This window comes from Sinohyriopsis cumingii, chromosome 19, assembly GCF_028554795.1.
Source record: "Sinohyriopsis cumingii isolate HCF-2022 chromosome 19, ASM2855479v2, whole genome shotgun sequence".
Classification (NCBI taxonomy): Eukaryota; Metazoa; Mollusca; class Bivalvia; order Unionida; family Unionidae; genus Sinohyriopsis; species Sinohyriopsis cumingii.
In genome coordinates this window covers 52,242,322-52,261,150 of record NC_142979.1, presented here as the reverse complement: position 1 = coordinate 52,261,150, position 18,829 = coordinate 52,242,322, and the positions used below count along the sequence as shown (strand labels likewise).

At 35.4% G+C, this 18,829-nt stretch overlaps 1 protein-coding gene across 5 annotated transcripts in view; it reads right to left on the bottom strand.

Annotated features, from left to right (window-relative positions):
- LOC149775704 (RNA-binding protein Musashi homolog Rbp6-like) overlaps positions 1-18,829 on the bottom strand; it is a 202,698-nt gene that overhangs the window by 164,724 nt on the left and 19,145 nt on the right. For all 5 annotated transcript variants that reach the window (XM_089944434.1, XM_089944437.1, XM_089944436.1 and 2 more), the window contains exon 5: positions 11,309-11,350. In XM_089944434.1, the coding sequence (XP_089800560.1) occupies positions 11,309-11,350 (42 nt within the window). The remainder of the gene's footprint in view (positions 1-11,308; positions 11,351-18,829) is intronic.

The following is an 18,829-nucleotide window of genomic DNA, read 5'->3' as shown; positions in this document are numbered from 1 at the left end:
ATCATGCTCTCTTTAGTTGCAGCTTTCAGATGACAACTTACACATTAATATACACATAGCAAATTCATCTACTATATGATGTGGAGGGAGGGGGGACAAGGTAATGTTATTTCCAAGGCGAGATATTTTATTTTCTTTCACATGAAGATATTTTTAGTCAAATAATATAATGGATATAATCTGGTGTTATTTTGCAACAGATCAGAGCAAGATATTTTCTACAGCTATTTGAGAGCTGCAAGTTTTAAAACGAAATTCCTAGACCCTGCCACAGAAAAACAAGTTGTTGGTCCCTGAGGTAATTGTGGTATACCTTGGCAGATATCACATTATTTTCAGAAATACAATGATACTAAAATTTTTCATACCCAACTCTTGTGGATATACAGTAAAATCTGCCTTGAAAGATTACACCATCTGTAAAAAAAATGTGGTTTCTCAGGACAAGTGATCTGCTAATAAAGGTCATTACACTGCATAGCAAAGCTGGTCTGCAGAATATGTTCCTAAATGACAGATGACCATCTAAGTCAGACTTAAATGAAGTTAGTTAACCCTTTACTCCCCCAGGTGCACCTTTACCTTTGCCCCCCCCCCCCGCCCCCCGTGTATGCATTTCTGCATTTTACAGTGTATACTATGAATAGGTAATATCTTCCAGTTCAATGTTGATTCATGGTAACCAAAACGCAGGTCAAAACTAATAAATCATTTTTACTAACATCTGGTTTTAATGATGTATTTCCTAATATTAGACCATATAAACCTAAAGTTAACAACAGACAAATTATATGTACATGGTTTTCCAAGGTTGCAGCCAATATGTCAAGTCTTCTTCCATACAATGTTATGTATAATGGAGCTTTAAGGTGTTTAAAACACAAAATCAGCCATAATTGTGGGGCATTTAAAATAAAAATACAAAATTAAGAATATGTATTGTCAATTTCTTACATTCATTTCAACAACCAAAGTCTCAATCATATCATACCACATACAATACATCCATGAAAATGTTGTATTTACGAAGGGATTTCCCTGGTTTTGTCATGGTGATTTTGTCGTCTGTTGATTACAGTGATTTGTCTGGAAGTGAAAATGATTTTTCTGGATTCAGTTTCAGATTTTGCAAATAATGATGCCATTTAAGATGATGGATTTTTGAATTTTTTTATCTTATATCTACAATGAAATGTCATCAGACTCGAGTGACACTGATAATGATCAGCCAAATTGTTTTGTAGAAGTGCAAGATAATGACTCAAGTTCATCTACTCAGCAGTCAGGACGATCACGTAATTTACACAAAACAGCTCTAGAACTATACCATTTCCATTTATATTTTCCAGTTGGAATTCTTTCAAAGATTGTAACTTAAATAAATTTGCAGCTGAACAACAGGCGGATGATGAAGCAAGTGATCCAAACTGGACAGACGCCTGAGAAGTCCGACGTTCTAGGCATGGTATCTTTCAAATACTGCCCCAAGCATGGAGAAAAGTGACCAAAAGAAAACAAATTTGGCCGTGTCATTTGCAATGTCCATCTCTGCAGCCTAGAATGTCATAGCCTATTTCATCAAAGCATGTTCACCGTAGAGAGTAACTATGATGTGTTCCAATACAAATGTAGAAAGTTTTTGTTATTGTCATGTTTGGGTATTTTTCTTCAACAGGAAAGTCTGAAAACAAGAGATTTCCTTAACTCATTCAGCCCTCAGCACTGTTATCAGTATCATTGCTGCCATGCCCCAGCAGCACTAAGCTGTCTAGCTTCTTGTGCCACAGTTTTTACCTGTTTGGAAAATTTTGTAAACATCATGCACGGGCATTCACTCTTACCTTAATTTCTCTTCTTATATCCAATAAAAATCCATGAAATTCTCACTAACTATTCCAAATGAATTTGTCTACACAGTGATATAGAGTCTCCTATTTGTCTTTCAGAACTTATTTATACTCTAATCACAAAAAGAAAACAGTCTGGAGATGTAAAAAAAAACTGTCGGAGTAGACACAGTGTCCAAGATGAAGCAAATGTTCCATCAAATCAAGAACAACCCTTTGTCAAGATTCAATTCTGGATTGTTGTCAGTCCTTCCAGTGTAAACCTGAAAGTCCCCAACATATCCACTATGAGGATCCACTCTAACCCATACTTTGATGCCTTTCTTGGTTGGTTTTAAAGTCACATACTGCTTAAAGCCCAGTCGTCCTGAAAATCCAATCATTGCTTCGTCGATAGACACCTCACTATGTGGGTTCTATTCTCTAGTGCATGTGTTGTGAATACACTCCAATGATGGTCGAATGTGGGCCAGTTCGTTGTGACCAAGTGTTTTTTGAGGTGGGTTGTTGCTGGTGTCAGTCACATGAAAACTTTTCTGTAGATTTTCAAATCCTGCACGAATAAATTCAGTTCAATACTGGAAGGATGGAAAAAGTTTGTCCTTGTACCAATACATATCTAGGACTGGTGCTGGAAGGACTCCCATAACAACATGAGCCCCAATCAGAGCTTTTATCTCGTCTGGTGTTGTTGGATACCACATTTTGTTTGGTGATACAAAGATGTATTTTTGGACATATGCACTGGTTTCGTATACAATGTCCAAGTATAATTCCTCTGGAAATAACAAATGAAAAAATAATTGTCTCTCTTTTCCTTGTCCACGTTCATTGTAGGTCCAGGATTTAGTTCACTAAAATCATCGATTTGGACAGGCTGAATATGATCTCTGCAATCTGCTAGATACACGAGAACTCTATCATCATTGCTATCAGCATCCTCCTCTTCTGACGATTCAATCTCAGAGACTTCTATGTCTGAATCTAAATCTCTCAAAATATCCAAATGCTGAACATATCTTTCCTCTGCTTGCTCAATATTTTCGAGATCAAACCCGAGAAACTCATCATTTTCGCTCTCATCTTCATCAAAAATCACTCTTACTTCTGCTGTCATTTATGATTTTTCCTGAACAGAACACGTAGTGAAACGGCTCTCAATTAGTAACCCTTGGTTTCTGAACAATTCAAATTTTCACAAAGAAAAGTAAAATCATTTCTGATTGGTTTAATTTTGGACTGATTCTTGGGAAAAAAAAAACATTTGTAACCAATCAGAGACGTTGCATCTAACACACATCCACCACAACTGGAGACAGGATTGGCCAGTAAACAGTCCTGATAGGAGCTGATATAAAACTGTCCTTTGGGTACAGTGGTAATTAAAAGACAAAGAGGTCAGGTATAAAACCACCATTTTATATATTGCATAAATGGCTGACAACAGCAGCAGAAATGTGTTTTTAGGATGAAGTGGGTGAGCCCATTGTGCTAATTTGCACAGGTATGCTAAGGCATGGAACAATCCAATTTTAGGTGAATCAAAGAGATGCTCAATGCATGTAAGAGAAGAAAAGTTATATTTTGAATGAAAATGTTCAAGTCGTACAACATTGTGGGACAAATAATATTAAAATAGGTGGAACATTAGGCATATGGAAACTGGAGTTTGTGCTTGCAATTTTTTTAAAAGTCACCAGCACTGGGCGTGTCTAAAAAAAAATATTCTTTGAGCACTGCCCAGATTATATGTATTAATTTGTTTGAAAATAATTATTCCATGAAAACTTGGATGTATAATTTGCCACAAACATTCCTTAAGTCACAAGTATCCTAGGGGAAAAATTATTTCAATTTATGAAAATTCTGGTTTATGCCATAGCCTCAGAAAATTATATAGAATAAATCAAGCATTACCTATAAATTTGAAAGTACCCAAAATTCAGATTTGGCTTTCATTTTCAATATAAAATCCGGTACATGTAGCATAAAATTATACTTACCTGGCAAAATGCTTTATTTATTCAAGGGTACCTGGACAGTGGATTTTTCCAGCCCTGTCCTAATGAGGATGTATCCTCAAACTGCTGGAAGGCAACATAAATATGAATACAGAACATAACCTGCCAATGTCATTACATGATGATATCCCTGATAATGCAGCTGACACAGTTTCAGCATAACCTGTGAACACACCCTTATTAACCACATGAAACAACTAGCTGAGGCAACCCAAATGAAGTACAACACAGACATCACTGCCTGCATGAAAGGTGGTAGTCATGTCAAATTAATTACTGTTTGCAAAACAGAACTAAAGGGCAGCAAAAACAAAGTGAGACTCCTCATTTACTGGTTCCCAATTAACATCCAAGGTATAACAAAATATATAAATCAAAGCCTTAGGGAGACAAAAGGAAGTTTCACATCACTGTGCATTCACTTGGTACCACATGAAGTGCAAGTAACAAATCCACAAATGTCTGAAAACCAGCCGTACAAGGCAGACACAGGTCGCAAGAGTTGGCTCAACCTAAGCATGTAAAAGCACAGAGAAAACTGAAAATATTTACTACAATGATGCACACAGTACAATACAGGCTAACTTGACCCCTGTAAAGTAAGATGTTAAAAACAAACAACTTAAAGTGCCAAACTTCCATCAACGTATTTTAAGCAGTACAAGAGAAAGACAATGCCATATGGTAATCCTGTTGACTGAAGAAACCAGCAGCCATAAATGGATAAAAACCCTTCCAAGCTATCTGCCAATAAGGACTGGAAATGGATATGTCAGAGGTGCTAGGCAAGTGACAAGACAACAATGTTACCAAGTAATTAACATACCTAATACAATTTAAGCTGATATAGTAAATGGAAACATGTTCCTTTTTACATGTACTATGTTCAGGGGTCAAAAATTAAAATTTTGTCCCACTAGAACTGCAAGGATGACATGGTCTTGGAAATTAAATTTGCTGCTTTTTGTGGGTGAAATATGGGCTACTAACATGAAATTTCACTTGAACAACAATGATTTATAGATGTCCGGGTTATCTATACTTTGAGAAATGTTATTACATGCTTCAATAATGTTTTTTTTTCTTCAAGTTAATCTCACAATCATGCCTGGCACTGAATGTTAATTTTAATGCCATCTAGGACTTGAAGTTTGTCATTTTGGTAATTGGCTGCAGGTGCTTTCCCTAGCTTTCCCAATGAAGTTTCAGCTCAAAAGAGTAAAGAAGTATGGACATTGTCATTAGAAATTCAGCTCAATACAGTAAGTGTTCTTAGCAAAACTACAAGAATTTCAGATAGCCTGTAAAATGAACAAGTCTAAAGACTTTCTGCCAGAAACCTGAGCTACCCAAAAAGTGTGCCACATAGAAGTACAGCCTTGAAGATTCAATTCATCATAATAATTACCTCTGAATACTCTCTCATTTACCTCAGGAAAGTGTTGACCATAATTGCCATCAATTAAGAGTTTCAAGCAATAATTGCAGCAAATTTACCAAGTCTATAATGTAGTGATAGGTCATAGTTACTGAAAAGAACGAATCACTCAAAGATCAGAGGAGAAAAGAAGTCACTCTATAGAAAAGAACCTATCTTACGTTATAAAGGATGTTCTTGTTCTTAAACAAAACACAATACTTTGGTAGGAGACAAAATAAGTTTAATTATGTCAGACATGAAGAAAGTGAAACAATTTGCATTCTTGGAAGAAATGTAGACCCAAAATCCAACAGATAACATAAACTTGCTGTATACTTGATTATTTAATGTGTAAAATTGCTTTGTAACAAGGTTTTCACTAGAGTTAATTTTTTTCTTTCTTACTTAATTTTAAAAGGGGTCTCTTATCTATCTTAAGCACAGAATGTAACTACACTGAGACAAACAATAATATTTCTATTGACAGTATCTTATCTATCTTAACCCCTAGCAACAACTTTACGGGGCAGGAGGTAGTAGCCTACTGCCGAGCTCTGTAGCTTCATGGTCATGCATGATACACTAAAGTGGGTGGTATCATAGAAAGGTAGGCAGATGTAGCTCTACAATGATACCAAATAATCTGGAATATCTAGTTGCACTACAAAATACAGACAGAAAAACCTCATTTTTTGGACCAGACGTTTTTTGACCCAAAATTTGCCCATGGTCGGAATCTGATTTTGTGCCAGGATTTTAGACCATTTGGTCTCAGATCTAAGGCAAACCGGTATGAAATGCAAACAGACAGATAAGCCTTTGCAAAAAGAAGGATAAGATGGGCATTTGGAATGGCTCCGTTTAACAAAAAAAAAGAAAAAAAAGAAAAAGAAGTCCAACTTTTACCCTTCTGCTCATGCGCAAGTCAAATAGCCAAAGAAAATTGATGTTTCTAACATCACTAGGCAGTATGTTATTAAAAGATGACCGGGCATTTGGTGTTTTCGAGTCTATTCAGAAATAGCTTTCAAAATGTGTTTCCTACTCGATTTTTAGGCAAAAAAATAATATTTCTATTGATGGTCTCTGATCTATCTTAAGCACAGAATGTAACTACACTGAGACAAACAATAATATTTCTATTGACAATAAATAAATGTCCTAATATGGTCTTATGGCAAATCTCCAAGTATTCAAAATAAATGTCCAATTTTTTTCTCTAACTTGCATTCAAATTAATTTCTTCAACAGTGATTTCTCTCTAGTTTCACACAAAGCAGGAATTCCCCCTCTAGCATTTCATACAGCAGAATCAGGCGGGGGGGTGAATATTGACAGTGGCAGAAATTGTGTGTTATGACAATAGCACTGCCACTGGTATGCATAGAACTGTATGTAACAGCTGGGACACTATCAAAGACTGCATGTTTGCCACTGTACAGCCCTGCCAAACGTAGCCCGTAAAATATCAGTACTAATTCTATCAATGAATGATTATCACTGGCAAAATGCAACCAGTAAGCATTTGAATGATGGTTTATCTAAGAGTTAAGAACCTGCATAATCGGACTGAGCTTTGCCAATATTAACGCAACATTCTACAGCGTTCATTAGACGAATAGCAAATCACTTACTTGCTCATTGTTAAGAATTCATTCAGTTTAGGGGGAATCTGTGCAATAATGAATGATCAAGACAAAATTCTGAAACAAGCAAAACTCAAAGAAATGCATGAAAATCATGCATCATTTTGACAAGCACCACTGTTAACTTCATTCAATATCCCTTACATCTAGAAAATTCACCATTTTTCCAGCAGGAAATTGCCCAGCCCACTCCCAAATGAGTTTCAGTTCAAGAAAAGACTGACAACCTAACTCTAATTAACACAAGTGCAACTGTAGATTCCATTTGTAACATGCAACTCAAAACAAGCAAGCATTAAATGAAGTGTCAGAAGGTAATGCCTGAAGAAATGTAGATATGGTCAGGTTTTGTTATCTGTGTAACTCATCAGAGGGAAAAGTTCTGGTTGACACATTGGTTGAAATGATCACCTGTCTCCACAGTGCAAGGATTATTATTGCCAGCAGAGCTGCCTTTTTGGCCATGTGACACAGAAACCTTTGTTTGTAGGCAAACATATTACAGATTAAGGGGGATTCAACTGTCATTAATGATAGAAAAACCAAAATGTTCATTTTTCATCAAGGGGAGAGGGTAGTAGATACAAGGATATTTATGGATACACCAACAAGACACAATCTGAATAGGGATTGACATCTATCATTTAAGTATAAACATTATATTTTAATTACATTAAATGTTGACTATTCATTCAAACTGTTCCTAGATGAAGGGTACTACAATTTGGAAACAAGACCTTTATTTCTGCATCACCTGCCAGCAGACCTCAATCCATACCAATCCAAACTGACCCTTGGCATACACAACTAACAATATCTTTTGCTCCACTACATATTTTGATGCAGATGAAAGAACAGCTCATATTCCATTTAACTAATGATATGCCTGTATATATAATCACAGTGGCCTCTTTTGACACCACTGGACCCATGCAAGTTGCTTTAATGAACACTCCACAGGTCACATAACAAGCTCTCTCAGTGGTCACTCATTTTAGCTTCCTATCAATAACTTAGACACTTGTTCAAAACACTGAGCAAGCTACATGTCCAAGCACAAACTAAGGGAAAATGGGTATTATTTCCCCAAGGACCTACTCAGGAAAAAAAATAATTTAAAAATGCTTGTCTGACAATGAACTGAGATGAAACATTAAGGTTCTTTCTTCAGTATTTGCTCCTGTTCTAAATCACTCTGACATTACTGGATTGGCACAATAAAATCACTTCTATATAAAAACTGTTAAGCTAGGGCTACCAACTTTTGTGGCCCCCGTCTCATATAATTTAGCTTAAAGTAAATATTAGCCATAATTGAACTGGGATACCATTCAGAGCTCTGTAATGTATGTAAGAGTCCTGCTTGTGAGTAAATACTTGTAAAATACACCTGTACATATTTGAAATCGACTGAAATTATAGAGGTATTTTAATGTTACTAGGACTGAATCAATCCTAAATAGAAATGTTTCCTTTGAAGAGAAGAATAGCATGAACCAGTACAAGTAGAATCTGACCTATGATTTGAACTATGACCTATTTTAAAAAGTAGCAATGTCAATTAGTTTCTTTTCCATTACTCTGTATGTAATAAAATCCAAACAATAGGAAATATATGGCTTACCAAGTTCCTACATTTCAACATACCTGTTTGCAGTTCTACAGATCTGAAAGTGGGATCAAGCTAATAAATAACAAATTTGTTTTCTATATTTATGTTGTATTTTCCATGTACATAGGCTTTTGCGGGGGGGGGGGGGGGGGGGGGGGGGGGGGGGCAAAATTAAAAGGACGTACTTTGTTTCAGATATTTGGCACTAGAATTAAATCATAAACAGTAAAAGTTACTTGTATTGAGATAAAATACTGATTAAAAGGGAAAAGAAACTGTGCTCACATACTAGATGACTGATTAAAAGTTGGCATTAGTAAGGAAAACTGGACTACATGTAGACTGTCCACACGATAGGCAATCTGAACAAAATTATTATATGCAATTCCTATTTTTCCAAGATATAATGGTAACATTCACATTCCCGTTTTAAGCTGGAAAAAAATAAAACACTGTGTCATAAAACTTCAATGCAAATACACCCCCCTCAGGATCAATACTCAATTTATAAGACCACATCCGAACATTTATCAATTTTGACGTGAACTTTCACCAATATCAAATAAAGAATGGTACAGCTATTGGAAGATAATGCTAGAAATGTAAATCAATGAAGAGATTGATTTTTGTGCCAAGTTATCAGTCAGAGCCCAAGATAACGAGCTTTCTTTCTCAAAGGCCTACTCCTTGATTGAATTCATTTTCAAAATCAAGAAGTAAGAAGGTCGAAAGTGAACTGAGTAGCAAAGTTATCAGTTATAACTCAGCTACAGGCCTCCACAACCAAGTTTCTCCAGCTCCTATCTTCTAGGTGCTTGTGGAATTTCTTATACCAGTTGGCTCTCTGGCCTGATAACAAAATCTACCATGGATTTACACATAATGCAGAGTCCAGATATATTTGGCTAACATAGCTTGTATATACATCAATATCAGACATAAGGGCACCATATATCTCATGTTTAGGTAAGCTAACATAATCACAATGTCCTCTGCATGTACTTTCTACTCCAGTGTACACATGGTAAATCTATACGCAACTGGAATACAACAAGAACACATTCTACCAGAAAATACCTACCAATCCTCTAGGATGCTTGGTAAATCTTGCATATTCTTTCAAATAACAGAGATTTACCTATATATAAAGGAAATTAATGCTGACTGGCAATAAAGAATGCAACTAAACTTCTGGTATGGATGTGCATGCAAAGTGTTTAACAAGCACATCAGCACAACCCTGGCTATAGAGCGCTGATTACAAGATAAGTTGTAAAGCTGCAATGACAAATTATGCTACAAAACAAATCCTACTTCATTTTAAGGATTTAATTTCATTATAAAACACTTTCACAAAACATATTTTAAAATTAAAAAATCTAATTGTGAAAATAATAGTAATATTGACAAGAAAAAAGTTTATAATATCATTTCTCACTGCCTTGGCATGAAGTAACATTTTCTCTGCTTTAAGACTTTTGTCCTAAATATTCTGATTTAGACAATAAATATGCACAACTACATGCAATGCATATTGTGTCAGAGAGTAATATCTAGCCAAACAAGAAACAGGATATATTTAGATTGTCAATACCAGATTTTTACATTACACATTTCATTGTGAAGTGCAATTTGTTCAAACCGCAACAAAATATTTGAGCAATAACATCTTTAATAGAATACAACTGGTACAGGTAAGAAATCCTAATAGTAATATACTAGTACAGCCAGGTATAATTAATGTACAAAAGGACGAAAACTCAGCACATGCTTGCAACCAACACTATGCCAAACAGAAGTTGTAATTCTGAAGACCATTTCCATCCCTATCTTACTTCATACACTTATTAAATATACATGAATATTAGTAAGTACTGCCCTGTCCACTCCTAACTGGAGTTCCATATTACCACAAATATCACATTCCTGAGGTGGCCATATTGCACCAAGATGTAACATGCTTTTCTTCTTTAAAAAAAATTGAACGTTTTACCATTCATATCGCTTTTAAGGATATTACAGACATGATACCAAAGAATACAAGGATTTTCCTATATGAAGCAAAACATGCCCCTTTCAAGTTTAAAGAAGAAAAAAAGGGCATATTTAAAATTATATTTGTTCATAGTATTGAGTCTTTACTGAAGTCCCAGTTCTAGTTAAACTATATAATGGTGCTTTTCCCAGGAATATTTACAGATATGAAGAACTCTAGCAATTCACTTCAAAATTCCAAAGTCCAGAGTATAAAACAATTAAGTTTTCAGCTATAAAGACGTGGAAATCAAAATATTTTCACATGAATTGAACTTAAAAATACAGCTTCCAGTGTGGGTTTTTTAAAATAAAATACCCAGAGTGTGTAGCTGAAAGCTTTAAAGATCCAAATAAAAAGACTAGAAATGCCTTCATGACTTGATCCCCATGCCAGAGAAACCGACTTCACACAAAGCTTCACTGATTGACATGGGTTGTACTTTATCTCCCCAAACAACATTAACAGGTGAAAGGACATGAAAATATTCATACTGACCTCATACTGACCATAGATAAACAAATGGTAACATTTTTTCCTTATATGAAGAAAAAAAATTACTTAAAATCTTTCGAAATATCAAAAGAAAAGTTTCACATTTATCATCCAAAACCAACTAGACTAAATTAAAGAAATGAAAAATACGACTCCACGTTGTAAAATTATTCATTCAAATGTTGCAATATGAAAACAGAAGAAAAAAACAATAGAAATATGTTGTACTTACTTTTGGCTGAGCCTTTCTTGGAAACGCCACCTTGGGATCAACCTGTTGATTGTAGAGATACCAAAAATTTTCCATTAGAAAAACGGTAAAAGATCACTATATGAATACAATATTTTGTCTTTATAACTCTAATGAATATACTTCTTTAAACGTGTGAGTACAAGGCCAAGCTTGTAGAGCAAACAACATACACTGTCAAACTTCTACAAACAGTATAAGCCTTTGTACAAAAGTGGCAGATGAGAATGCTGAAAATCAGTTGATCGTTCACCCCTGGTGTCTCTGTCACAGTATAAGTGTTGTGGTGGAGAAGTCTTAGGGTCTATCCTGCCATGTGGAAAGTAAATATTGCTAGTATGGACAGGTCTTATAATTACTTTCCATCTCAAAGAGACAAGAAAATGAGTGACATCCAATTAACTCTTCCAAACACTGACTAACTACCACGTCAGTCTCTGCTTTAACAATAGTATGGAACACCTTTTTTCGATCCAACCAGGTAAATCATTAGAAATACAAAGGCCCCATGTGATGTAACCGTGTACCCGAATATTGACTAAACAAGTAAACAGAAGTGAAGTTTACTAGTTCTAGGCCTGCTTCCGATCAAAATGCACCAGAAAGCAAAATAATAGTCTAGCTTTTTATATAAAGGTCATGTGAAAATATCAATTTGAAAGAGTCAACAGAAGACAAAAACACCTTTGTTTAAGGTACTTGTTTTGTTTACAGACTTGCATTTCAGACAGTTAAACAATGATGGCCTATGAATTAGGTAAAGAACTCATTTCTTTACAAGTTGTATCAAGCAAAATAATTCTACTATATATCTATTAGTTTCACTTGAACAATAATGTGCAAGAAAGTGTTGTGTACCAGCACACTTAAACATCTGGTTATCATTGATAGCAGTTGAACCAACCTGAATATCAAAGTTTTGGTTTCCACAACAAAGGTGGTTATTACAGCACAGATCAAGTTTTAACAACCCTCTGGGCAGTAGATGGCCCTTTTCAATGAATGGTATACAATACACCCTGGTAGTAGTCTAAATAAAGACTGAGCTATCTACGCACAAGTTAACTGAAAACCCACCCTCCAAACAAAGAAAGGCTTTGATCAGGACTGAAGTTAAGTCTGTAACCAAGGGTGAAAAATGGGTAGATTTTACTATGATTTTAATGACAATTTTCTAACCTTGAACAACTCACTCAATATTTAAAGGCAAGGAGATCGTGCAAAGTAACTGGGGGATTCAGCAACCAGTAATTTGTATCAAGAAAGAAAGAAATAAAAATTGGCGTAAGGACAGAATGATTTCCCCATATTTGGCAAAAACAAACAATACATCCTATAATCAACCTCCTTCAGATATATAAGTAACGCAGCATTATTGCACGAGACAGTTTTGTTCAGAATAAAGCAATGCAGTGAAATCCTGTTCTGTCAAGTCATGTAGGAAAGTGGGAACAAGTTTAACCAGAAAGGCATACTTTGGGGATTTGTATTATGCTTCCAAAAAAGAATAAAGATTCATGGTCTGAGTGTACTCAGGGCAATCACAAACTTGTAGTAAAAAAAACTGCACTGAAAAATTAACAAAAACATTGTGCATTGTTTTCAAGCCATACATTTATTTCTTGGTTAAATACCCTGAATATTCAGAAAATTACCACTTGTTTTCAAAATGAAGATCGGAATTATCCCACCTAAATTTACAGAACAGACCCTGCTCAAAGTACCTGACTGACATGGTTATGTTACTTCAAAAAACCATCTCCTATATGAATTGGGTTCAATCTTCATATCAATAAAAATGTCAAGCAGTTTACAGGTACACACTGAATTACTGCCTTCACTTGCAACCAGCACCTGTCTGACCTTGTCTGATATTTTGCTGTTTTACAGTATAGCAACACTTAAAAGGTTACACCATGCAGATGCAAGTGCAGCCAACTCTTGTGGCCAAAGAAATACCAGGATAGTAGGAATGAAATCCACACCTTTCTGAACACAAATCTAATCATGATTTACATAGGGTAAATCAAGTTCAATTGGGGTTAAGAAAATCTATCTAATTTTTTGCCTGCCAAATATCAAGTATCACTGCCTGTATAGAAAGAAGTCAAGCTTATGATTGGCATTTTGATGTCTACTGACAAAACAGCTTATACAGTCACTAAACAAAATGCAAACCAAAGAAGCAGCTCATTATAAAATTTTATTTAATGCTATGCCATGACTTAATTGATTTTCCAAGTAAAATAAATTTAATAATTCCCTGGAGTGAATTACAAGAAATAATATCACCAGTCTATCGATATCACGATAACTGTGAAATTCTAAGCTATACTTTGATGCTTATGTGGCCAAGTGGTTACAAAGTTCACCTCATGTTAATGATGACCAGAGTTCAAATCCAGCATGTAGCGAATTATGTTTTCCTAAATGTGCTGTTTGATTTCCTAAATGTGCTGTTTGATTTCTGTCAGGAGTTGGTGGAGATGTGTGATCTCCCCCACTTCTTCGGCTTGTTGGTTATCGTTATCTAGAAGATGATCGACTATGGCATTATTGCCTAAATCGAGTAAGCAATAAAATATGAAATTCATTGCTGGAGCAGCAGAGATCTGAGTAGAGATACAGAATAGAATAACAACAATTTAATCAATTACAGAAACAAAATGAAATCAAATATGACGTGTCAATGATTCACATTCTCTAAGAAACAGTTACAAAATTATGCGAAATTAAGTTAGTCATTCTGTTACACTGACAGAACAAATTTCATCATGATAAGTGAAAGATCAAACTGTCTGCATTACATGGTGCTTTTGATCCTTTCTAAATTACTGCTGGTGATAGGTTGGCACTTCCGTATTTCTTTCTTTCTCTCTCCAGCCTCTTTGGATCACCAACCTCTTGGTACAGACCAATCTGTTCAAACTGTGCATGACAGGCATGGAGCTATTTCCTGGCTTTCCAGAACACTCGCTTGCTTCTTGTCAGAACTCCCAGTCTCTTCTCTGGTTGTGAGTCTCTCAAACTTCCAGTCCCTCCAATTTTCCCCCTCAGCAGAAAAACATGGCATCAAATATCACCAGGGAGATTACTTTAAAAGCCCGAATTCTACCTGGGAACACACACACGTTTAGCTTAGTCAATCAGGATTACTACCGTAACAGCCAAAATTTTATAAACTCGCATCAAAATCAGAATAATCCTTTTTAGTCTGCCTATATCAATAACTATCCTGGAAAATATCATTTTCCTGACATCCATTTCAAATGGCCCCCAACTTTCTAAAATTTTCCCTTGTTCTGCTCTTGTCATTTTACTGCTATTGACCTTGCATTAACACTGCACTCTAATATGGCCAAGCCCCAATTAAAAATCTATTCATGCCCCAAGTAGAACAGATTCCATCTCTTGCAGTCAACAATTTATGGAAATCTATGGCGAGTCAAACCCATAAGTCAAACTTAAATATGTACATGCCACGCTGACCACAACAGAATGCACTATGAAATTATTCTACAGAAGCTATTCTAAAAATTTTTGCACCATTACAACATTGAATTGAGAAGAAGAATATAATTGTTTATATTTGAGCAGAAGGTAAAGGATAGACTTCATGTAACATCCATCAAGAAACTGATACTTCAGTCTGTTATAATGTAGATCACATCTTGCTAGCCATTATGTTTAACCCTTTAGCTATGACTGCCACCTCTAAGCGTAACCTGTAAATAGCTTCTGAACCCCATTGATGCATATATGCAGTGTCGATAAGTCTAGTTTAATACCCCAGTGTCACTTATGTGCGTATAGTTCACCAGTAGTAATCGAAACCCCTGTGTCGCATCTATGCAAACATGACCACTATGTTAACTAAATGTTAACTGGTTAAAAGTACAGAAGTTTACATATTTTTGATTATCAAACCAATAAGAGGACTGTTTACTTAACATTTTGATACAAGTAGGCTTTTCTGCACTTTACAAAACGTGCAGTTGAGATAAACAAAGATAGATTCTGATTCTGATATGAGCGACTTTAAAGGGTTAAGCAAGCAGTATCGAAGAGTTTACGGATCACTTTTAGAAAATCAATCAGATATTGATGACAGTATCATTTCCACACTAAATGTAAGTTATTTTTAATCGGATGACGAGGTGGACATTATCCGACAATGGAGTGATGACCTCACCGTGTTCGAGTTCAATGATTTTCATTCTCATGTTGGTTCAGCAATCGAGCTTGGACCACTAAGCAATGAGAACAATTTTTTCAAGTTTTTTCCTAAATGTCTGGGGAAAGAAACAATTATGCCAAGAAAATGGGGGGACCAAAAGCAAGACATGAAATGGTATGAAATCAGCATCATGGATATGTGGGCATATCTTAGAATATTTATGTGTGGATAATGACTGTTTTGAGAGGTACTACTCTCAACTTAGTAATTACAGTGTGCATTTCATTCACATTTTTATATGTACATACGAAAATATTGGATTTATTTTGTTTGATTCAAAACTATCTACATGACTGGGATTTCTTGTATGATGTGATGTGGATCTTTAACAATTTTTCAGTCATATCGCTATGATGTCTGCAATGTGGCAGTTTAGAGTGATGTCTAGCACTGGGGCATCATGTTTCAGACATGTAGCATGATGTCCCACCCAGACACATTATCCTGAAACCAGGCCGACCAGTCCTAACACTAACCTCTCAATGTTAAGCACCAAGCGAGGCAGCTGTTAGTACCATTTTTTGTAAGTCTTTGGTATGACTCGGCCAGGGATCGAACCCACGACCTCCCTCATCCAAGGTGGATGCTCTAACCACTAGGCCACCGGAATGGTCATGATGGTATGTAGGAGTATAAAAAGTGGAAATACAGGAATAACAGACACTGTACAAGGTAAGCTATTTTTTATTTCACTGAAATCGGGTAAAAACTAATGAAATAATTAATGGATACAAATGTAACCATGTTTTGATTGTCAGTTTCTGTTGTCAGCCTTGATGATGCTCTGGTATTCAGCCTAGCAACCAGCCTCATTAACTGATATGATAGCACTCAGCAGTAGTGAAACTGTACAACAGCTGTAGTAGCTAAAGGGTTAAGCATATAACAAAAAGAAAATGTTATTGCTACAACTGAATAATGGATATATTTCATCTCATATGTGAAAAGCTTAAGTATTTTCATGAAGGTTTTTTTTCTCACTCAATGAAATGAATCTGTTAATTACCGTTTCAAGCAAATATTAGGTATGTAAAAAAATATGCAGTTTTTAACACACTGACAATTTAAATCAAGCAGCATTTCCATGGCTTAATAAAGAAAATATCCAAGCAACAACCGATGCCTATAATGAAACAATTTACTAGAAAGTCAAAGAAAAATTTTTTTTTTCCATTTCCATCAATTATATTTTCATGCATATTTCCATGGTATTATTTTAAAAATTTATGCAGAAAAGAAATATACCACAGAACTCAAACCCCTATGACTCACTATTCGAGAAATTGACAAAATCTGGATTTTACTTTAATCTGGTACACTAATTTCACTAAGATCCAACAGACCTAATACAACTTTAAATTATTTTTTTTTACAATTTTGGCACAGATGCATTCGTTAGAACTCCACTATATCAAAACCGCATACAAAAAATACTGTAATATAAATGTGAGCGTGGGTTTATACTTGGCCATGTGTCATATTTATCTCTAAATATAGACAAAAATCATCTCTTAACATTTTTTGGCATCCAAAACTATACAGCCATTTCAAGGACATTCAGAAATGAAAAGCATTGCTATGATCTAATACCATAAAATAATTCAAAACCATACTGCTTCTATGTAGAACTGTTTTACACAGCATATATCATATATAATCAATTCATTGACCTACCCTAATCTTTATATTTTACATCTACCAGATCAAAAGAATTATTTTTGTGAGTGGATTTGTGTTGATCAAAGTTTAGTCTGACTATTGTTGAAAATACTGCCCGCTACTAAGTCTTAATAAAATGACGTGATGCAATACAGAATGACTGAATAAGACAAGAAGTTTTCATATGGTCATACAAGTAACTGTAAAAGTTCATTATCAACAGAGAATTAATGATGGATGGCCAACCAAGCTGACATATATTATCAAAATAACATAATTTAATAACATTGATCAAAGATATCCTTGCATGCAAAGCAGGGTTTCCATGGAAAACCATTAAAAATGGCTGAACCAACACTTGTAATCATAGTGGCTCAGAGATGAACACATTCTCAAGGGTTTCATGAATTTACAGGGCATAACTAATTGATTTTAAGCAATTATTTATTATAGTGACATGTGCTTTACAGTATACATCCAGCCAAATGGACATGTCACTGTTAAATATATAGTAAACACTGATGCATAGCCAAAATACAGAAGCTTACAGACAGTGTTGCATATCAAGAGCAGGACTGTGGGTTTTTCCAGCAATTTTCTGTCCTAAATCCCCAGGGCAAACTTTTTTTTTACCATGCATCATTAACTGACCATTTGTGCCCAAGTGCATGATCTAACACACTTCTGGTCCCAATGACACTAAAAGGCACTATTGCTGTCACTGCAAAGAATGACATAATTCACCACAATCTTAATTACACAACTTTCAGTTTTGAACACACATCAATTGAACCATCCAAACCTCACTCAATTGGAACAATGGTCAATTTCTGTATCACCCTCAACCTAGTCAAAAGAAATGAGCTGAATGAATCTCTTTTTGGGGCCATTTCATAACCTCTTGATTGTGTGTGTGTGTGATTTGGATTCTTAACCTAGCTTTAGCAATATTTCACTTAAATTGCTAAAATGTCTACAGTGTGACAGTTTACAGTGATGTCTAGCACTTGGGCATCATGCCACAGACAACACCAACCTCTTAATGTGGAGTGCCAAGCGAGGCAACTGTTAATGCCATTTTTGTAAGTCTTTGGTATGACTTGGCTGGGATTCAAACCCATTACCTCCTGCATCCAAGGTGGATGCTCTAACCTCTGTCCACTGGAGTGGCATCATAACCTCTTGAAGTGTAGAAATTCAATATGCAGCAGCTAGATTATTCTTGTAGATATCAATTTTCACTGTACTGAAAATCAATACACATAAAAACTCTTAGATTCTATTAAAATTTTCAGCCTCAAACAGTCAGTTAGCTAACACACAACTAAAGCTGATCATGTTTAAAGAGTGGATTCTTCATAGACCTGATAATATTCTAGTCTTCAATGGTGTCCCATCAACTTATATCAGAGTTCCTCCACATCATATGCCATCTCACCATATCAGTACCTGACCCTCCATCTGTTTGCTACCAACAGAAACATCAATATCATAAATAGAAACAAACAAATGCATGACATCCAAGCAAACCTAACATCCTTTCGTTTTGTAATTCCATGCTGTTTGCTTTTGTAATCTTGCCATTGTACATGTATGTGTTATCTATG